Genomic DNA, 23,050 nt, shown 5'->3' on the forward strand with positions numbered 1-23,050 from the left:
TACTGTGGTAAAAATGTGAATATTTCTGTTCTTCTATAGATAATATCTTTTTCGCTTTAGGCATGTTATATATGTTACTTGCAGAAGGTTTCTGGGAGAATAATAGTTTTAAGTGATAAGCAAAGTAAAAGAATTATTATGTTTGCAAAATTGCCAGTGCTATAGTTATTTCTTACTCATAAAAACATCCAAATTTCCAAAGCATTATTATTGTTTTAGTTTTCTTGCAGTCCATTATGTTGTTATGGCACAGTATTATTTATATACAGCATAAAATAGTACTTTAATGTTTTAATCTGATTATGAATCAAAACTTTGCCATTTTCAGTGTGATTTTCTTAGCCAATAGTGGTCTAGAGGAGACATTACTTGCTATGCAGCCTAAAGCAATTCATTTACCCTCGTAGGGCCGTTGTTTTATCATATGCATAATGAAATATTTGAACCAGATGATTTTTGCCAAGTTGATAGCTAATGTAAATCTCTGCTTTCCAATAGAACGTTTTGTCTGTAAGTAAAGGAAATCAGTGGAAGGCGTATGATTCTTCAAAAGAATTGTATAGTAAACTTTGTTGAAACTTATTTCTTCTGTTGACCTTAACTATATTAGTTCATTCCATGAATAGAGATCTCAGTCTGACCTTCAAAATGTCCTTTGTTGTAATTGTGCAGTTTTATAATTTTAATTGATGTTATTTATGGAAAATTTTTAAAAATTCATAAAGTAAAATCCTAACTTCTTTTTTCTAAAAGCCACAATACTTTAAAACCTAGGTAATATTTTGCCTCTTTTAACTCAGCTGTAATAATTCATAATGCTAATTCATGGTTGGTTTGGGTTTTTTTTTTTAGTGAGATTGACGTTTGGGTGCCAGAACCAGACCATTCCGAAGTTCCGGCTGTGTGGTGGGACTTTGATGCTGATAAGTCACTCCTCATTGGAGTTTTTAAACATGGTAAGTAAGACAGGTGATATCCCCTTCTATATAGAATGCAATTCAACTAGTTCTCCCTCTTTTGATTTCCACTTACAGCTTTATGCCAGTAATACCTGTGTTAGACATAGAGCACTAAAAGCATACATCACCAAACTTACCTGTTGCTCACTACATCACCTCATGAGAGGGTATCGTATATAACCTTCATCTCCTAGATGTAAGTGTTCTGATGTGAGATACGTTTATGTGTGTGTTTGATCAGGTTATCCTATTTTTTATATTAACTGATACATTTAATCTAAATTGTTATAGATACATATTGCCAGGTAATGTACCATCTGTGATAATTTCTAGAAAACATACCTAACCTATATTATTTTAATATATGGTCCCTTTAGTCCAGGAATATCATGCACCATATATATGCTTATATTTCTATACCTTTTTTTTTTTTTTTTTTTTTTGCAGTTTTTGGCTGGGACTGGGTTTGAACAGGCCACCTCTGGCATATGGGGCCGGCGCCCTACTCCTTTGAGCCACAGGCGCCACCCCCTTTCTTATTATTATCCTTTTAACTTCTGTAATTGGTAATGCTTCCAGGTTATGAAAAATACAACACTATTCGAGCAGACCCAGCATTATGCTTCTTGGAAAGAGTGGGGAAGCCTGATGACAAAGCAGTTGCTGCAGAACAGAGAGCAAATGATTATATGGATGGGTACGTACCCTTCAGAGCCATGAATTCTCCACCAGCATATTCTCTTTTCAGTGAGGTTTATCTTTAAATGATGTAGCAGTAGGAGAATTGGAGGTCACAATCTAGAAGAGCTAGTGGTACTCATTAATAAGTTAGTGCTTATCCAACAGAGTATGAAGAAGGAAAGGATTGGACCTGCCCCACATGTGTTCCTTTGATGAGTTCTTAATTTTTTCATTCAGCAAGTATATCATGGCTATTAAGTTTGTAAATTTCTAGAGGCATAGAGGGGAAAAGAAAGGGTATTTATAGCTGAGAAGTGTGATGTTGTTCATTATATAGTCATCCCTTGGTATCCACAGGGGATTGGTTTCAGAACCTCTAGCAGATACCAAAAACTGAAGATGCTCTTGTTCATTATATAAAATGGTGTAGTATTTGCATATAACCTATGCACATACTCCTGTATACTTTAAATCATCTTTAGATTACTTATAATACTAAATATGATGGAAATGCTATATAAGTAGTGGTTACATAAATTATTTAGGGAATAATGACCAAAAAACTCTGCACATATTCAGTACAGATGAAATTTTTTCCTAATATTTTTGATCTGCAGTTGGCTGAATTCATGGCTGTGAAAGCCACTGATGTGATGCCCATCTGTACCTACTTTAAAGCCTCATATGATCTTTCTTTCCTTACTGAAAGAGAAAAGTAAGATACAGGGTGAGGTTAATAATAACACATTTAAAGTAAACTTGGGGGGCTCAGTGTCCATACCAAAGTGGTTATGGCACCAGCCACATACACTAAGGCTGGCAGGTTCGAACCTGTCCAGAGCCAGCTAAACAACAATGACAACTGTAATAAAAGAAAAATAGCCTCACATTGTGGCAGGCACCTGTAGTCCCAGCTGCTGGGTAGGATGAGGCAAGAGAATAGCTTAAGCCCAGGAGTTTGAGGTTGCTGTGGGCTGAGATGCCACGGCACTCTACCAAGGGCAATATAGTGAGACTCTGTCTCAAAAAAAAAAAAATGAATTTGGGAGTAAGAGTACATTAAAACTAGCTTTCTTCTTGTCATATAAAAGCTTTCATGCTGTTGCCTGGGCTTCTGTGGCTAAAGAATAGAAACTTTAGTCTGACCTTTAAAACAAACTAAAAAATCCCTCCAACAACACTCCATTTGTTTGTCAAATCAAGAGAAATTTCAAGCCTCTTACAGTAATTGTAGTATTTGTTGGTATTTTACCAGGGATGTGGAAGATCCAGAATACAAACCTGCCCCAGCCATCTTCAAAGACGATATAGAGGTATGCTTTGAATCATGTATATAAACCCTCAATTGCAGGTATTCTTTGGTTTTTCTTATTTGCTTTTTCTTCTGCATGTTTTTTTTTTTTTTTTTTAAATTTTCTTCTGTTCCTCAAATTAGCTCGGTAAGTGATCACCTTGGTTTGGCAAACATTACTATTATTCAGAAATTCTACTGATCTCTAGACAAGATGGAGGCTGATTTTGACATGTGGAAAGAGTGGGGCTTGCCTACGTACTAGTCTTCTTAGAGCTGAGAGTGGAGAAACAGTGTCTGGGGCAAACTCTCAAAGCAGAGTGAGATACTAAACATACCCAGCAAGGGATAGAGCCTATACCTATGTGAAAAGGTTTGAAACAGAGGGTAGAGCCTAGAAGAATTCTGAGCTGCCAAAGCATAGTTAGTTCTAGGTCCTCTGTGGAATGTTAAAAGGAAGAACAGTTGGATGAAAATACAGAAAATAATCTGTGGAGGAGGGAAAAGGATGTTAAAAGAGATGGGGAATTTCTGTAATAAATATTTATGAGAGCATGGTAAAAGATTAGATGATGCTGTAGCTGTCAGGTAGTGTTTGCCGGTCGTGGTAGCTATGGGACTTGGATACTGATGCCTATGTGAGGACAAGAGACGAGGCTTACTCCAGTGCAGTGAGAACTGAAAATCCTCTATAAGATCAGGACACTCAAGGGACACTGCTTTCTGACAAACAGCACGGGGAAATAACAAAGAAATTCATCTCACCATTCTCTGGGTAGGAAAATACTGTCTTCCCTGAGACATGGGTCTGCCTGGTCCTGAATTCATGGTTTGATTCTTTTATTTCATCTGCGTGGTTCAGGAGCCCTCACTATAATATAAAAAGGGGTCAGTCCTTGGCTGGTAAAATTCCTGAGGTGCTTGGTAAAAACAAAAAGGTTAAAAAAAAGACACTGGAAAAGACAATTCAGAAGCAAAATAACTTAGAAAATGCTACAAAAGCTATGTTAACCAATGTGATGAAAATGTGTCAAACGATCTATGAACCAAGTGTATGGTGCCCCACGATCATACTAATGTACACAGCTATGGTTTAATAAAAATAAATAAATAAAAAATAATAGTAATAAAAAAAAGAAGACTATGCATGCATTCTAAAGATGAAGCCCTACATAAAATGAAGTCAAAATCCAACATTTAAAAATGTATGCTGAACGGTTTACCATGAATGAGTGTTACCATGCAATAAAAAACAAGATTAGACCTCTGAGAACTTCTGATTACATATCTATTTAAATGAAAAACTAAGTAAATTTTTTAAATGATCAAATACATTAAAGAAAGAACTAGGAACAAAAGATAATTTTAAAAGACTAGGAAAATGTGAAAAAGAATTATGTTACTTTAAAAATGGAAAATACATTTATTGACGTTTAAAACTCAATAAATAGTTTCAACATTCTGCCAGAGAAGCCAATTAGACATAGTTCATGAAAGAAGAAATGATTTGGAAAATAGATATGAAGAAATTACCCAAAGTGTAGTACGTTGGTTCAGTTAGGGCCAATCAGGAAAGAGAAATCACAATGTAAAAAATGATTAGTTACAATAAGAGAATTGGAATAATGAGCAACTGGCTAGTAAAAAGTAAAGAGAATGCTAAAGAATACAGAAGAGTATATAAAATGAGCATCCACCAGTGTTAGGGCTTAGACCACCCAAGGAAGAGCCCTGCCCAAGTTTGAGACCTGCCTGAAGCAAGAGTGAGACCCCGTGTCTACCTACTATAGCCAAAATCAAGGCTTTATTGGGAGTACATAGCCATGTGTCACTGACGAAAGAAAAGTTGCTTTGCTGCCATATCAGTATGACTCACTGAACATACACCTTCTGGAAGTGGATAGAAATCTGCCCTCTAAGGGTGCCAGGGAAGTTTTTCTGGGAAAGTGCCTTACTGGAAGCACTCCCTTACAAAATTGCCCATGATGGAGGTTCCTAGGAAAAGCTCAGAGCAGCTAAAGAAGCTGCTTGAATTACAAGCGCTCCAGGCACTGCAGAAGCAGCCTGTGCTGTGGGAGCTTAGGAGGAGCCCCCAGAACCTGGAAGTGAAGCCCCTTCCCTCCTGCAGCGCCTTCCAGTTTCCTCTATTGACAAAGCTGAACACCACACTGACTGTCAGAGGAAAAAGTATGTAAAGGGCTCAGATCTTCTTCCTTAGAGCAGGCAAAAGATATGAGAGGTAATAAATTTAGAGCAGAGAGGCAGTAAAGCAATAGCCTACAGAATGGAGTATATTTTCAAAAATGTAGAAACAAGGAAGATAGCCTTGGGAAAAGCTCAGAGCAGCTAAAGTGATAATGCCTGGTGTATATCTAATAGGTGTTCTAGAAGGAGAGACTATAGAGAATTTAAAAAATGCACTGTGAAGAGATTAGCTGAATGCAAATCAAAACCACCCTGAGATATCATCTAATCCCAACGAGAATGGCCCACATCAAAAAATCTCAAAACTGCAGATGCTGACATGAATGTGGAGAGAAAGGAACACTTCTACACTGCCTGTGGGACTGCCAACTAACTCAACCTTTTTGGAAGGAAGTATGGAGAATCCTCAAAAAACTCAAGCTAGACCTCCCATTTGATCCTGCAATCCCATTACTGGGCATCTACCCAGAAGGAAAAAAATCCTTTCACCATAAGGACACTTGCACTAGACTGTTTATCGCAGCTCAATTTACAATCTCCAAAATGTGGAAACAGCCTAAATGCCCACCAATGCAGGAATGGATTAACAAGCTGTGGTATATGTATACCATGGAATACTATTCAGCCATTAAAAAAAATGGAGACTTTACATCCTTTGTATTAACCTGGATGGAAGTGGAACAATAATGGATGGGGCCACATCTATGGTGCATCTTAGAATGGGTACAGGCGATTGCACTAATGTACACAGCTATGATTTAACAATAAAAAAAAAAGAAGGAAAATAAAAATAAAATGCAAAAACTTGAAGGGTTTAAAAAATAAATAAATAAATAAAAACGAAAATGGAGAAGGATGAATCCTCTGTATTCAGTTTTGATATGAGGACAATTAATGACTTAGTACACGGGGGGGGGGCTGGGAGGAGAGAGCAGAGAGAGAGAGAAGGTGGGAGGGGGCTGGAAGAAAGGAAGACCAGAGAGAGGGAAGGAGGGAGGGGGGCAGAATATCGGTGTGTGACACACCTTTTGGGGGCAAGACACAATTTATAATTGTTAAGGGACTTTACTTAACAAATGCAATCAGTGTAACCTGGTTTCTTGTACCCTCAATGACTCCCCAACAATAAAAAAAAAAAGATGAGCTGAGAATTCGTTAGCTCTTATGAAAACCATGAAACCTGGTATTCAAAAAAATAAATCTTGTCAGGGTAAATAACACTAAATCTGCACCAAGAAACAACCTGGTGAATCACAGTTAAACCAAAAAAAAGAGACAATAATATGTATGCAAAGCAGAGAAAAATAATCTACCTACAAAGGAGTCATAATTCTAGCTTTAGGCTTTTTAAAAACAGTAATCAGAACTAAATAAAATCGCCAACTTACAGATATAAGATAATGTTGTGGTACCTATTGAAGATGCTCTGTTAACAGATGAAAACTGATTCTACAGGATAAGTAAAATGTTTAAGGCTGAAAAAGAAAAGATTTGTAGGTTGTCTAATAACCAAATATGAGAATTAACTGAAAGTTTGGTATAAGAAAGAGAAAAAAACACACTTGCTTAGCAGTAAAGTCTAGGGCATACTCACAGAGGAAAGGTGGAGGAAAAGAAACTGGCTTACAAGTATATAAAAGGAAGTAATTTTAGTAAATAGTGACTGGTCTAAGTGTCCAACTAGATGGAGAAGTGTGAAAAGGTAAGAATGGGGGTGGCGCCTGTGGCTCAAGGAGTAGGGCGCCGGTCCCATATGCCAGAGGTGGTGGGTTCAAACCTAGCCCCGGCCAAAAATCCAAAAAAAAGAAAAGGTAAGAATGGAAAATAAGCAATTAAAAGGTGGGGTTTTTAGGCCAGGTGCGGTGGCTCACGCTTATAATCTTAGCACTCTGGAGGCCGAGGTGAGTGGATTGCTTGAGGTCAGGAGTTCAAGAACCAGCCTGAGCAAGAGTGAGACCCCGTGTCTACTAAAAATTGAAAAAACTAGCCAGGGGTCATGGAGGGCACCTGTAGTCCCAGCTACTTGGAAGATTGAGGCAAGAGGATCACTTGAGCCCAAGAGACTGAGGTTGCTGTGACCTATGATGACTGATGTCGTAGCACTCTACCCAGGGCAACAGAGTGAAGACTGTCTCCAAAAAAAAAGGTGTTTTTTATTTTTTGCTAAATTATTTAAAATTCTATTGCCAAAAATTTCTCTATTATAAAGAAGTTTTTTCTTTTGATATGTATCTTGACCCAATTACCAAAAAATTTCTATTTTCTTTTAAAAGGATGATGTTTCCTCACCAGGAGATCTTGTTATAGCAGATGGAGGTAAATTGCATTTACTTCTTTACTTGGTGTTATTGTAAATTCACTAAGAGATAATATGATACTATGAGATAATAAAGTATTATACTTTATACTATGAGATAATGCAGTATTATATACTCTTATAATAGTTCAAATGTATATCAAATTTTTTGAATACAGTTGTACTCATTATAGGACATACTGTTTGGGAATTTAACAGTACCTTTTTTTAAATTTAAGTTTAATATGAGGGTACAATGAAGTTTACTTAATTATATTAGTTAGGTGAAGTCCAAGTTGTAGTTTAACAGTACTTTTAATTGTTGCAAATCTTTACACAGTGATTCACTAGGCTTTTATAGAATAGAGGTTTTCATGACTATATGGCTTGATTATTTATCTTGTATGGGGAAATTTCATCATTAAATTGTTAATTCAATAATACATTAGACTTCTTGTTAGTTCTCTATGTATACTAGGAGTAATTCTTGATCACCCAGTTTCTACAAAGCTTTTCTGTGCAAGATCTTGCTGCTTCTTCCTTCCGTTATTAAGACAGAAACACAGTCACTGGGGTACGCTCCTTCCCACCTAGCACCCAAGAGGAATAATGCCGCACACTCCCATAGTTCAACTGGAATGAGGGAGTAGTTTTTTCTTAGTATGAATGATTATAGCTTGATTTCCAATTATAATACTGGAAATAGTTAGATTTTATACTTTACTAGGTGAACAAAATTTAAAAGTTACAGCATTGCCATATTGAATTTTTAAAACATATGTTGCTTCCTAATGAAGTCAGGAAAATTTTGATTCTAATTAAATTGATATAAATTTAATACAGAAGGTATCAATTAATAGAGTTTATAATATTTAGGTTCTCATGGATTCAGTTTGGCTTTTGATTTATTAAGCTCATAGAATTTTTGCCAGCCTGGATGATGTATTAGACATGGAAATCCAGAGCTGTATTTTCTGTGCAAGTGCGGTTCTGTTTAATATAGGTAACATTGTGGCTGTTTATTCCACTACTCTGTCCTGCCTACTTTGAACTGCCTTTTAAGTTTGCTGTAATGTTTTCCAGAGCTGTAATTAAAAGAAAACTTTTTTATATGAGAAGTCTGGCTATTTGTATCCCACATAACAAGGTTGAAGAAAAAGTTATAAAGTAGAGAAATATAGCTACTTTTGTGAGCTTCATACAGTATCTCTTTAGTGTTTATTATTATCATCATCATCATTATTATTGACACGAGTTTCTTTAAATATAGATGGTCAACTGATGGAGGGTGATAAAATTTATTGGCCCACTCAATCAGCTTTAACCACACGTCTGAGGCGTCTCATCACTGCATATCAGCGTACTAATAAAAACAGACAAATTCAGCAAATACAACCAACTTTCTCAGTGCCTACCAGTGTAATGCAGCCTCTGTATGAAGAAGCCACTCTTAATCCTAAAATAGCAGCCAAGATAGAAAGACAGCAGAGGTAAGGCAATATATATTTAGGTTTTTTTTAATATGTAGTATCTAAATATAGTTCATTCTAAAGGCTGTCAGCGTGTGACTGTCATGCTTTGTAAAAAACATGTAGACAAGTTGGTCAAAGCAAAGAGCTTTGTGCACATACGGACCTATACTCACACACTTATGTATGCATAAATACGGTAAAGCTTACAAAAAATTATTGCATCTCATAGTTACTGGCCATGCTTTAATCATTCTTTGTCAGTTCAGGAACACTGAGATATTAAAAATGAAGGTGCAGGCCAGCTGCCATGTCTCACACCTGTGATCCTAGCACTTTGGAGACCAAGGCGGGTGAATCACTTGAGGTCAGGAGCTCGAGACCAGCCTGAGCAAGAGCAAGAGCAAGATCCTGTCTCTACTAAAAATACAAAAACTAGCCAGGCATTGTGGCAGGTGCCTAGTAGTTCCAGGTGCTGGAAGGGCTGAGGCAAGAGAATGGCCTTAGCTCAACAGATTGAGGTTGCTATGAGCTGTGATGATAAGCACTCTACTCTAGCTGAAAGTGTAAGACACTGTCTTAAAAAAAAAAAAAAGAAAAGATCACACCTGTAATCCCAGCACTGTGGGGGGCTGAGGAGGGAGGATCGCTTGAGCTCAGGAGTTGGAGACTCGCCTGAGCGACAGTGAGACCCCGACTCATGAAAAAAATGGAAAAACCCAGCCGAGCGCCGCAGCGAGCGCCTGTAATCCCAGCAGCTTCGGGAGGCTGAGGCAGTGGGGTACCCGCAGCCCGAGTCTGAGGTTGTGGTGAGCTACCACGCCCACTGCACTCTGCTCAGGGGCATAGGGTGGGACCCTGTCTCAACAACAAAAAAAAAAAGAAAAGAAAGTGCAGAACAAACTCAAGAATTATCAATAGAAGTTTAAGTTATATGAAATAAATTTCATTCTATTATATTTTACTTTTAAGACGTTTATGAAATATAAGAATGTATAGAAGGCAAGTTCACTTCTGCTTTATACAGAAGTGAACTCTAGAACTACTGAGGTCAAAGGGAAAAAATTGCAAGAGACTTGTTGGATATAGACAGGCAAACTTCTCTCATCTCACAAGCTTTGTCTTAGGAAGTATAGAATACATGGAAAAGAATAGCAATGATTAGCAATAACGTGTCCTCTTTGTTAAATGAGTCTTTAGATGTTCTCTGGAATATAAATCATTGTTTATTTGCTGCATTTTTCCAGCACATTTATTATAGCCAGAATTTAGTCAGTCTGAAAATTAAGATGTTAGGGGCTAGACGCAGTGGCTCACGCCTGTAATCCTAGCACTCTGGAAGGCTAGGCAGGTGGATTGCCTGAGCTCAGGAGTTCAAGACCAGCCTGAGCAAGAGCAAAACCCCTGTCTCTAAAAAATAAGCAGGAGTGTGGCAAGTGCTTGTAGTCCCAGCTACTTGGGAGGCTGAGGCACGAGGATAGCTTGGGCCCAAGAGTTTGAGGTTGCTGTGAGATATGATGCCATGGCACTGTACTCAGGATGACAGAGTAAGACTCTGTCTCAAAAAAAAAAGAGAGAGAGAGAAAGAAAATTAAGATTTTAGCTATCCTAGCCATAATTTTTAAATAATACTAGTTCTGTAAACATACTATTTCAATTATTTTTTGTTATATAACAAAACACCCCAAAACACATTGACCTAAAATAGCATTAATTTTTTATTTCTCTCTGTGCCGTGAGTTGACCTCATGGTTCTTCTGCTTCATATGCTGCTGGCTGGATTTTTATTTTTTTTTAATTTGTTTTTATTTAAACACCTTGGAATAATTATTTTTTATTTTTTTTTGTGGTTTTTGGCCGGGGCTGGGTTTGAACCCACCACCTATGGCATACGGGACCGGCCCCTACTCCTTGAGCCACAGGCGCCGCCTATGCTGGCTGGATTTTTAAGATCACTGGAAGATTCAAAGTAGCCTTGCTCCCAGGTCTTGGCGTTACCGGTAGCTGTGGATGGAAACGCAGATTCCAGGAGAGACCATTCTAAGCAACAAAGGCAGAAGCAGCAGATTTCTTAAGGCCTAGGCCCACCAGTTACAAAGTTTCACTTCAGCCACTGTCCGTTTGTCAGAAAAAGTCACAGGCCCAGCACAGATTTAAAGGAAAAGGAAGTAGATTCTACCTCTTAAGGGGAAGAGTAGAAAAGAATTTTTAAGGTACCACAAACATTTTCCCACAATATATCATATCTGGATTAATCTTACCAAAATACTGTTAATAGTTTTATCATGGCATTCAATGGTGACTCCTTATTTAGTGTGCGTATAAAGTCTTAAGTGCCTAAGTTCTTCAGTTTAGGTTTTAGCATAGGTTTCTTTTGTTTGTTTTTTTCTGTTTTTTTTTTTTTTTCTTTTTTTTTCTTTTTTTCTTTTTGAGACTGAGCCTCACTTTGTTGCCAGGCTCAAGTACCATGTTGTCAGCTTAGCTCACACCAAACTCAGACTCTAGGGCTCAAGCAGTCTTCCTGCCTCAACTCCTGAGTAGCTGAGACTACAGGTGCCCACCACAACACCCAACTAATTTTTTTCTATTTTTATAGAGATGGGGTCTCATTCTTGCTTAGGCTGGTCTTGAACTCCTGAGTTTAAGTGGTCCTTCCACCTTGGCCTCCCAGAGTTTGGGGTTATATAGGTGTGAGCCACTTTTCTAACTTTATCCACTACTACTCCCTCAGCCAGAATGTCCAACTTGTTCTCAACTCGACATCCTAGCTTATGCTGTTCCTATCACCTCGTATGCTCGTCTTCCTGCCTGTTACTTCACAGCTAGCTCATCCTTTGCAGCTCAGCACATGGCCCATTTTCTGTATACAGTTTTTATCTAGTCTAGCTCACAGTATTCCCTCCATTTTTTGTACTTACATAGTAACTTATCTAAATGATTATTCATTTGTCTCAATAATAAACTATTATGACATTCATCTTTTCTGTATCTTTCTAAGTTGTAAATACTTTTAGGGTAAGCACTATGTCATATTTTTGTGTGTTCTGTGTAGTTTCAATTAATTTTTTCCTTTCCATTTTTATTATCAAACAAGGTTTAATTTAAACTTGACTGGTTTCCTAGGCTGCTTTTTTGCTATACATCATTATGTTAATCTTCTTAATGTATCATTGTGATAAAAATGGCTTGTTGACATTTCTTGAAGGTCTTTTCTATATGCTTTTTCCCATTTATACAACAATCTTATAAGTTAAGCAAGAAAAGTTTCTGCAAATAGACTGAGGTTTGGAGATCTGTGATCTATAATGATATTGTTACCCTCTTCAAGTATTAGGAACTTTCAACTAAAGAGACATTACTATATAATTAGCAGTCAGAACATTTCATAATCTTACCCCAACCTATCTTGTTTTATCCCCAATATGTCCCACATCCTTTGTCAATCTGAAGTACTACTCATCCACTCAAAATGCAGAGGATTTCCTCGTTGCTTATTCTGTGCTCTCTTCCTAGTATTCCCTCCTTCTTGTCCCATCTAAAATGGTACCTACTCTGTGATACCGTTCTTGATTGTTCAAGTCTGAACTGATCTTTCCATCTTTTGTGCTCTACTAAAACTTTCAGTTTCTATAATTCTCATATAGCTATAAAATACTACATAATAGATGTGTTTGAAAATATTTCATATTTTCTCACATAGTAAAAATGCAAAGAACTATCACTGTCTGAAGTAACAGTATATAGTAACAGAAGTACGATTGGGTGGATGAGTCAAATAGCATTTAAAAATGTATTTACAGAGCAATAACTCTGTAGTTAGTCCTTTAAAGTTTTAGGTACTTGAAATGTTCTAGTTGTTATATTCAGTAGTAATAAATATTTTAGAGACTGATGTGATTTTTTTTCTTTAATCTGATTATAAATAGATGGACAAGAAGAGAAGAAGCTGACTTTTACAGGGTTGTGTCTACATTTGGAGTAGTTTTTGACCCTGACAGAGGCCAATTTGACTGGACAAAATTTAGGGCTATGGCTAGGCTGCATAAGAAAACTGATGATAGTTTGGAGAAATATTTGTATGCATTCATGTCCATGTGTCGGAGGGTTTGTCATCTCCCTTCCAAAGAAGGTATGTATAAAATTGTTTTTCCTTCTTTCAGTCAAAGAAACAAAATTGCTAAATTTCAGAAATTTTCAGTGTATCTCGTTTATGTGAAATTTCAATACTATCTAACTGAACATGTCAATAATTTCTTTTAGAATTGCAAATAAACTATACTTAAAGATCCCCTGTTCTTTTAATTCTGCTATTAAAATGAGATCTAAAGAGAGCAAAGGTATACACTGAGTATTAAGAAGATAGCTAGTGTTTAATGTACATTTATGATTAGGAGGAAGTGGAAGTTAAAGGATTGGTTTGGCTAAAGAGAGCCTATATTTAGAGTTCATCTTCTAGGACTTGTGCTAGAGGAATTGTGTGCCTGAAAGATTTTTGCCAGGAATGAGGCCCCTACTCATAAGACATTTCAAATAATTTTCTAGAAAAGATCTTCACCCAGGGCTATCTTCAGAAAAGACAACTAATCAGCGATGGTTTTGCAAGTCAGCTAAGGAACTTTTCTGGGATTTATTTCATTGTCTTCAAAGCCCAGAGAAATAGCTCATCTGTTCAGCAGTTCCTCTTACTCATGCCGTTTTATAAGTTGTTATAAGTTGGCTCCATTCTTTGTGGAGTATGATTTCTGACAGTTAAACCCAGGGGCATTCTAGTCTTATTTGTAGTAAAAAGATAAGTGCTGTATGAAGGAGTTAAAACACAGGTTTTACATAGGTTTCTTTACTACTTATTTTAATTTATTTCCTAACAGATTTGTTATCAGTTCACTGAATAAAGTAGCCAAATCACTTGGTTACCCAAACACCAGGTATTTTGGGGTAGGTTTCAGTCTCCTTTCAGGACTATTAGAATATCATAAATGAGTTTAAAAAGAGAGAGAAAGCAAAGTATTGGGTCTTTTGATACTTATGGTTACCAAGGGACTCTCATTTTTTTTCTCAACTCCCATTACCAATATAGTGCTGTGAATAAATTTGTCACTTTTGAGTCTAGTTTTATAAGAAAAAGGAGAGGGTTAATTACTGAATTATCATTGAAAGGGAGGGCTAATTTATTAGAAATGATATTTGAAGCCGGGCATGGTGGCTCATGTCTATAATCCCAGCACTTGGGAGGCTGAGGCAGGTAGATTGCCTGAGCTCATGAGTTTGAGACCAACCTGAGCAAGAGAGAGACCCCATCTCTATAAAATAGCTGGGCACTGTGGTGGGTGCCTGTAGTCCCAGCTACGTGGGAGGCTGAGGCAAGAGAATCATTTGAGATGATTCTCAAGAGTTTGCGGTTGCTGTGAGCTAAGATACCGTGGCACACTACCATGAGTGACTAAGTGAGACTCTTGTCTCAAAAAAAAAAAAAAGAAAGAAAGAAAAGAGATTTGGAGCAAGAACCGTGACATTGTCACTCAGGTCAGATCTCCAGTGGGGGAGGCTGTGGGTAACTGGAAGCAGGTGCTACCCTGTGTGGCCACGTCACCAACAGGTACATCAAAGCAGAGACAGCAGGACAGAAGAAACACCCAGCTGAGTGTTAGCTACTCAGCAGACATCGTGTTGTATTTGGTGATTACACATGGACTGAGGTTGAACCTTACCTGACCAGGAATGTGCGGTCTGTGTCTATCATTGATGGAAGTAAAGGTTAAAGACACGCAGTCCATTGAGTGTGTGTGTGACTGCATTTTACATCTTCTGGCTGACTCAACTTGGCCCAAGCAGTGAAAATTTGGAAAAAGAAAGAGAAAATGTAGTTGGAGCAAATCAGTGGGTTCTGCCTGCAGCTGAATTCCATGGGCTTTGGAATAGCCTGATGAGCGATGTGAAGGTCAGATCACACCTCCTTGATTACGTGATGACAACCTTATTGTGTCAGACAAGAATGTCAGTGGCAGCCTCACCACCTAGAACCAATGGTGCTGCTGTACCGTCCTCCACACTGGAAAAACATCCTTGGGTGAAGATTTAGACCAGAAATTGACCATTAGACTTTCAAATAGGTACTAGTTTTAAATGTCCTCCATATTAGAAGTTAAACAGCTTGTCATTTTCACTGTTTTTAAAAGATAATTCGAATTGCTTGTCTCTATGTAAAGACCATTAGACTTTCAAGCAGGTACCAGCCATTTTTAAAATGGCTTTTGAAAAGTGCCAAACTGGTACCTGAGGTATTCCAGAAGATGCAGAATTTGCTCGGTGATAGAGATGGTCTGGTGTCTGTGCTAGCTTCCATAATGCCTACGGGGGTGAGTGTCACGGTAGCAGATAATGTTGATGTGGTCAATGCTGTCTTGACCCAAATTGATCAGAGTAAAAGGCATCCTACTGTAGTAATTCTAGCCACTTCCAGCATCTCTGAGAAGACTGACTGGGCTGACATCAGGAAGCACATGGAGCCTGCCTCTGAAGTAGGCTTCTTCAAAATCTACCTTTCTGGGTGGCACCCATTGCTCAATGGGTAGGGCGCAGACCACATACACCCAGGCTGGCGGGTGGGCCAGCTAAAACAAAAATGACAACTGCAACAACAACAACAAAAAAAAAATAGCCAGGTGCGGTGCCTATGGCTCAGTGAGTAGGGCGCGGGCCCCATATACCAAGGGTGGCAGTTTCAAACCCGGCCCCAGCCAAACTGCAACAAAAAATGGCTGGGCATTGTGGCGGGCACCTGTAGTCCCAGCTACTTGGGAGGCTGAGGCAAAAGAATCGCTTAAGTCCAAAAGTTTGAGGTTGCTGTGAGCTGCGACTCCATGGTACCCTACCCAGGACGATAGCTTGAGACTCTGTCTCAAAAAAAAAAAATAAAATAAAAATCTACCTTTCTTAGGCCAGGCGCAGTGGCTAATGTCTGTAATCCCAGCACTTGGGAGGCCGAGGCGGGTGAATTGCCTGAGCTCACAGGTTCAAGACCAGCCTGAGCAATAGCGAGACCCCGTGTCTTAAAATAGCTAAGTGTTGTGGCGAGCATCTGTAGTCCCTGCTACTTGGGAGGCTGAGGCAAGCGAATCGCTTAAGCCCAGGAGTTTAAGGTTGCTCTGAGCTATGACGCTATGGCACTCTACCAAGGGTGACAAGTAAGACTCTGTCTCAACAACAGCAACAAAAAAACTACCTTTCTTGTTTGGACAAAGAGTCCGAGGGACCTGGTTCTGAGGAAACTCCATCTTTGGCTCATACATTATATATCCAGGGGCACCCCCTCCCCCACATCACTATCCAGAGCTCCAGGCCCTGTCTCCAAGCAGTTGGAAGAAACAAAGAAGCTTTCAAGTTACTGTTGACCCCAGACTTCCCCAGCTGTAGCTCCATCTAATGGAGAACATACAGCAAATGATGCTCCCTGCTTTCAGCACAGTGGATGCTGCTCTGAAAATTTCCTCTGTAAAATCTGCTTAGATCTACAAGCCAGAAACCCATGAGGTTAAGCTTTGTTGGAAGAAATGTGCTGAATGTACTTTTTTTTTTCTGAGACAGAGTCTTACTATGTTACCCTCAGTAGAGTGCCGTGGCATCACAGCAACCTCAAACTCTTAGGCTTAAGTCAATTCTCTAGCCTCAGCCTCCCAAGTAGCTGGGACTATAGGCACCCGCCACAAAAATTTACATTTTTTTAAATGTTCTCCATATTAGAAGATAAATATTTGTCATTTTCACTGTTTTTAAAAAATAATTCAAATTGTTTCTCTTCATGTAAAGAGCTATCTAAACCTGTTATTCCTATCCTGCCTCCAGTCAACTAGACACATAATGCTAAAAAGTTTTGTTTAAAAATAAGAGTAATACAGTTATTATAGAAAAAGAGAAACTATATCACCCCAAAGAAACAAGTAATTTACAGCATCAAAAAATGTGCACATCACATAAGCTAGAAGGTGGCAGTTGCTTTCTACTGTCAGCTTGTTTTATTTAGTTCAAAAGCTGGGCGCAGTGGCTCACCCTATAAACCTAGCACTTGGGAGGCCAAGGCGAGTGGATTGCTTGAGCTCAGTGGTTCAAGACCAGCCTGAGCAAGAGCAAGACCCCATCTCTAAAAATAGCCATGTGTTATGGTACGTGCCTGTAGTCCCAGCTATTTAGGAGGCTGAGACAAGAGAATCACTTGAGCCCAAGAGTTGGAGATTACTGTGAGCTACAACACTGTGGCCTTCTACCGAGGGCTACAAAGTGAGACTCTGTCTCAAAAAAAAAAAAAAAGAATATTTAGTGCAAAAATGCTTTGGAGACTATTTAGTGAATAAGAAAAACCTATTTCTGCTCTGAGAAAAATTTCTAGGTAGAGCGTTCTTTTAGAATAATCAGAAATGACCTGATTTATATGCAGAACCCAGATCCTAAATATTCACATGAAATATGTGCTGGCCATCCTTGGTAAACAGTGCAGGTACACGTGCGTTACTTGGATGTTTCTACCCATTGTTTTGTTTGTTCAGTAACATTGCTCACATCTCAAATGAGGATTCATGTTAATAGGATGTAAAATAAATGGGTTAATAATCAGTATATCTCAAAGAATTTTATGTTTTGGATTTGTCTCCTGCTAAAATAAATTTCATGTTAGTGCTTTGTGAAACCATGTGAGTGAGATTTTGTTTAGAGTTTCCCAAACTTCCTCAGTTCATAGTACCCTTAAATGTCTCAGTAATTTTTTTCACAACCCTCAAGGCCAAAAGAAATACTTTCTTTATTATTTAATTGATAATTAGATCAATAGGTAAAAACTTAACAGTCTAGCAATTGTTTGAAAACATATATCAAAAAAATAACAATACTTCTATTTTTTTTAAATGGCTACAATCTGATGAGATGTGTGTACCGGCACCATTTCCCCAATCTCAGAAGTAGACTGGGTACTTACACCCTTGTTTCCTATTCCATATTGATTTTTGCATGGTCCTTGATTTTTTTTTCAACTTTTTTTTGTTTTGAACTATTTTTAGACTTATAGAAAAGTTGCAAAAAAACATACAGGGAATTTCCATATATCTCTCTCACTTTGCCTTTCTTAATCTTAAAATCTTACGTGACTAATTACAACATAATTTTTAGATCAGGAAACTAATTTTAGTACAAGGCTATTAAACTAAACCAAATATATATTTGACTTTTACCAGTTTTTCTACTAATGTTTTTTTCTGTTTCAAGACCCTACGGCACATTTGGTTGTTCTGTAACAAGTTCTCTGTTAGTCCTTATCTTTCCTGGCCTTGATATTTTTGAAAAGTTTGAGTTACTTTGCCGTATAATCCCTCAGTTTGAGTTTGTCTTGTGTTTTTCACATGACTGAACTGAGGCTGTGCATTCTGGGCAAGAGTACACAGAAAAGATACTGTGTCCTTCTCAGAATACTGTGTGGTTCATAATATCAGTATGTCTTATGACTGATGATGATGACGACACTGTAATCCCTTAGTAAGGTAGTGTATGCTACATGTCTTCACTATAAAATTACTGTCTCCTCCCTTGTTGTTACCACGTATCTGGAGGAGCCTCACAAAGCCTGTTTTTTCTCAAACCTTACCTCATTGATTTTAGTACTTAACAGATACTAAATCTTGTCTACAACAGCTTTTACTGTGGAATTCTGCTGCAAGGAAAAAACGTATCTTCGGTCTCTTGAATAAATTACTTATCCATATTAGTGTGGATTTTTGGATATTCATTTTATCCTATAAGTTATAATCCAGTACACACACACTATTGCTATTTATTGTTTAAATTGTTCCTAATTTGGTTATTATGAGCTCCTCAGTTTAGTCTCTGCATTATTTCAACAAGCCCATATCTTTTTTTAATTCTTCCCAAGTGCCAGTAACCCACTTTGCAAAGGTATAACTGTTCTAAAACGATGTAGCATGATCTAATGTTGAAACTGAACTATCTCAAACTAGTCATTTATACAGCGTTTAACAGATGTGCCTGGTTCCTTTGAAATTTAATTAAGACCTTTGTGCCCCTGTGAGTTCAGCACAATGTTCTGTTACCTCATGCAATTTGAGATATGCCAGCTTACATTTAACAGTTCTTATATTTATAAGTGAGTCTGAGCATGTATTTTTCTCTTTGATTAAGACAGGGGCAATAGTAAAGGCATAGCTCAAGGGTTCCTCCCACTTCACCCTCCTAGAATGCTAGGGTTGCAGACATGAGGCACCACACCCAGCTGCTCATAGGGAATTTTTTTTTTTTTTTTTTTTTAGAGACGGAGTCTCAAGCTGTCACCCTGGGTAGAGTGCCGTGGCATCATAACTCACAGCAATCTCACACTCTTGGGCTTAAACGATTCTCTTGCCTCAGTCTCCCAAATAGTTGGGACTACAACGCCCGGCTAATTTCTTTTTGTTGCAGTTGTCATGATTGTTTTAGCTGGCCCGGGCCAGTTTTGAACCCTCCAGCCTCAGTGTATTTGGCTGACACACATACCCACTGAGCTACGGGCGCCACCCCTTAGTGAATTTCTTTTTTTTTTTTTGAGACTGAGCCTCAAGCTGTCATCCTGGGTAGAGTGCTGTGCCGTCACAGCTCATAGCAACCTCCAACTCCTGGGCTCAAGCGATTTTCCTGCCTCTGCTTTCCAAGTAGCTGGGACTACAGGCGTCCGCCACAACGCCTGGCTATTTTTTGGTTGCAGTCATCGTTGTTGTTTGGCGGGCCCAGGCTGGATTCAAACCCTCCAGCTCAGGTGTATGTGGCTAGCGCCTTAGCCTCTTGAGCCACAGGCGCCATACCCATAGGGAATTTCTTAAAAAGAAAATTCCTAGTTATATTTATGTACTTCCAAAATAATGTTATGTTTTACATTAAGATTCATTGCTTTATGTTATGTGATTTTTTTAATACTTATTTTTAAAATTTAAATTGCTTCTCATTTAAAAATGTTAAAAAGAAGTCCTGGAAACTATACAGTGATATTGCATAGAGGTGCATTTTAGCAGTCATATTATTTGTTTTAAATATATAGTGGTTTTGCCAGGCATATTAGCCGATGCCTGTAATCCTAGCCCTCTGGGAGGCCAATGCAGGAGGATCCCTTGAGCTCAGGAGTTCAAGACCAGCCTAAGGAGAGCAAGACCTGTTCTCTACTAAAAACAGAAAAATAAGCTGGTGTTGTGGGGAGCTACTTTGAGTCTAAGGCAGGAAGATCACTTGAACCCAAGAGTTTGAGGTTGCTATGAGACAGGTTGACACCACAGGCACTCTAACCTGGGCAATAGTGAGATTCTGTCATTAAATAATAATATATGTATATATGTAGTGGTTTATTTATAATTCATTTATAAATCAAATATTTTGATATTAATATTCTTGTTCTGTTTCAATGTAGAATTGGTGGATCCAAATATTTTTATCCAGCCTATCACAGAAGAACGTGCTTCTAGGACTTTGTATCGTATTGAACTTCTAAGAAAAGTGCGGGAACAAGCCCTTCGACATCCCCAGTTGTTGGAGCGCTTGAAGCTTTGCCATCCAAACCCGGATTTACCAATCTGGTGGGAATGTGGCCCTCATGATAGGGATTTGCTTGTTGGTGCTGCCAAACACGGGGTGAGCCGAACAGACTATCACATTCTTCGTGATCCTGAACTCTCATTTATGGCAGCTCAAAGGAACTACAGTCAAAGTAAGATGGCTCATTCAAGGACTTCTACCCCACTTTTACAGCAATATCAAGTAGCCCTTTCTGCTTCTCCTCTTACCTCTCTACCTAGGCTCCTAGATGCTAAAGGTATTATTCTAGAGGATATGAAAGTTAAAAGTGAAAACCTTAAAGAGGAGCCTCAGTCTTCTGAAGAAGAATCTATGTCTTCTGTGGAAACCAGGACACTAATAAAGTCTGAGCCTGTAAGTCCAAAGAATGGTGTTTTGCCACAGGCTACTGGAGACCAGAAATCTGGTGGAAAAGGTGATACAGACAGACGCATGGTTGCAGCCAGAACAGAGCCCCTTACTCCAAACCCAGCTTCTAAGAAACAGAGAGTCCACAGAAGAGCATCAGAATCCAGCTCTGATTCTGACTCAGATTCCGAGAGATCGTCCTGCTCTTCCAGATCCTCCTCTTCCTCGTCGTCTTCGTCGTCTTGTTCTCACTCTCGGTCGGGCTCTAGTTCTTCCTCATCCTCATCTTGTTCTTCAGCATCTTCTTCCTCCTCTTCCTCTTCCTCCTCCTCTTCCTCATCCTCTTCATCTTCATCAGAAGAGAGTGACAGTGAAGCAGAAGTCCAGAAGCGAGGTATATGCATGAAGTAATTTTATTTAAGACAACTTTTCAAGTAAAAATGGAAAGAACTTGATTCAGATACTTAAGCATGGTTAAAATTGTTACTTTAAGTTTTATGTGTTCAGATATATTTTCTTAAGAAAGCACTAAAGAAGGAAACTGGTATTACTGGTACACATTCCCCATTCAGTATTCAAGGTATTACAAAATACACGAGAACCTCTGCGGTTACTTACCACCTCCCTACACTGACCATCTCTTTAAGTTGATGGACACATACCATACATACTGGTCAGTGCGGTAGGCCTAGTTCCTTATGTTGACCACCTTTGCATGATGACAGTTAGAGCTATTTCTTTGTAACTGCTGTAAGTTTAGTATTACATTTTTCCCAGGAACAGGTTGATCAGTAAACAAATCAAAGGCGGCACCTAGCTCAGTGGGTAGGGCGCCAGCCACATACACCCAGCCTGGCTGGTTCAAACCTGGCCCAGGTCAGCTAAACAACAACGACAACTACAACAAAAAAATAGCCAGGCATTGTGGTGGGCGCCTGTAGTCTCAGGACTGGGGAGGCTAAGGCAAGAGAATCACTTAAGCTCAAGAGTTTGAGGTTGCTATGAGCTGTGACACCAGGGCACTCTTCTGAGGGTGACATAGTGAGACTTTGTCTCAAAAAAAAAGTAAACAAATAAAAGATAATAATGATGTATAGCAGTCACCAAAGACTTAGAGTAAATAGCCCAACAAGAATATCATAGGCCATTTGTTGTCAGTGACAGATGTTTGCCAGCAGGGTCATGATGAGTGTCCCTTCTGCAGGTGTTCTTGCCACAGTGTCCCAATAATTCAAGCATTAAGAAAATGAGTCAGGCTGGGTGTAGTTGCTCACAGCGGTAATCTCAGCACTCTGGAAGGCTGAGGCAGGTGAAGTGCTTGAGTTCAGGGATTCAAGACCAGCCTGAGCAAGAGGGAGACATCGTCTCTACTAAAAATAGCCAGGTGTTGTGGTAGGCACCTATAATCCCAGCTACTTGGGAGACTAAGGCCAGAGGATCACCTGAGCCCAAGAGTTAGAGGTTGCTGTGAGCTGTGATTCCATAGTATTCTACTGAGGGTGAAAAAATGAAACTTGTCTCAAAAAAAAAAATAAAGAACAACTGCATTAACATCAAGCATGTGTAGGAGCCACTTTCACATGAAGAGCCCCAGTCCCCATAGGAACCAGAATGCCTTTAACAACTCTAAAGGCATAACTTTCGGAGTTGCTCAATTTTAAGAGTCACCTCACTTAGAAAATTGTAGTATCCCCAATCATATATTTATAGTATTCCCAGTCCAGATGAAGTCTACCAATCAGGAGTCACTTTTAAAATAATATGTACTGAGGCCAGGAGCAGTGGCTCACAATTGTAATCCCAGACTCTAGGAGGCCGAGTCAGGTGGATTGCCTGCTCACAGGTTTGAGACTAGCCTGAGCAAGAGCCAGACCTCATCTCTAAAAATAGCCAGATGTTGTAGCAGGTGCCTGTAGTCCCACCTACTGGGGAGGCTGAGGCAAGAGAATCACTCAAGCCCAAGAGTTTGAGGTTGCTGTGAGCTATAACACCATGGCATTCTACTGGGGCAACAAAGGGACACTGTCTCAAAAATAAAAAAAAAATGGGTACTGTATTGTATCCTAAGTGAATGTTTTCCCTTTTATGACCATTTGATTTTACTTCTTTTTCATTTTCAGATATTTTGTAATATTTATATAAGATTTTTAATGCATATATAAAATTGTTCTGTGCAGTCTTTTTAAAGTGGTTGTAATTGTTCTTA

The 23,050-nt window shown here is 38.7% G+C and overlaps 1 protein-coding gene across 9 annotated transcripts in view; it reads left to right on the forward strand.

Moving 5' to 3' along the window:
* CHD9 (chromodomain helicase DNA binding protein 9) overlaps positions 1–23,050 on the forward strand; it is a 267,949-nt gene that overhangs the window by 217,509 nt on the left and 27,390 nt on the right. For all 9 annotated transcript variants that reach the window (XM_053601733.1, XM_053601716.1, XM_053601703.1 and 6 more), the window contains 7 exons: positions 853–956; positions 1,539–1,656; positions 2,896–2,953; positions 7,410–7,452; positions 8,703–8,922; positions 12,828–13,030; positions 20,333–21,238. In XM_053601733.1, coding sequence (XP_053457708.1) covers positions 853–956; positions 1,539–1,656; positions 2,896–2,953; positions 7,410–7,452; positions 8,703–8,922; positions 12,828–13,030; positions 20,333–21,238 — 1,652 coding nt within the window. The remainder of the gene's footprint in view (positions 1–852; positions 957–1,538; positions 1,657–2,895; positions 2,954–7,409; positions 7,453–8,702; positions 8,923–12,827; positions 13,031–20,332; positions 21,239–23,050) is intronic.

This window comes from Nycticebus coucang, chromosome 2, assembly GCF_027406575.1.
Source record: "Nycticebus coucang isolate mNycCou1 chromosome 2, mNycCou1.pri, whole genome shotgun sequence".
NCBI classification, from domain to species: Eukaryota; Metazoa; Chordata; class Mammalia; order Primates; family Lorisidae; genus Nycticebus; species Nycticebus coucang.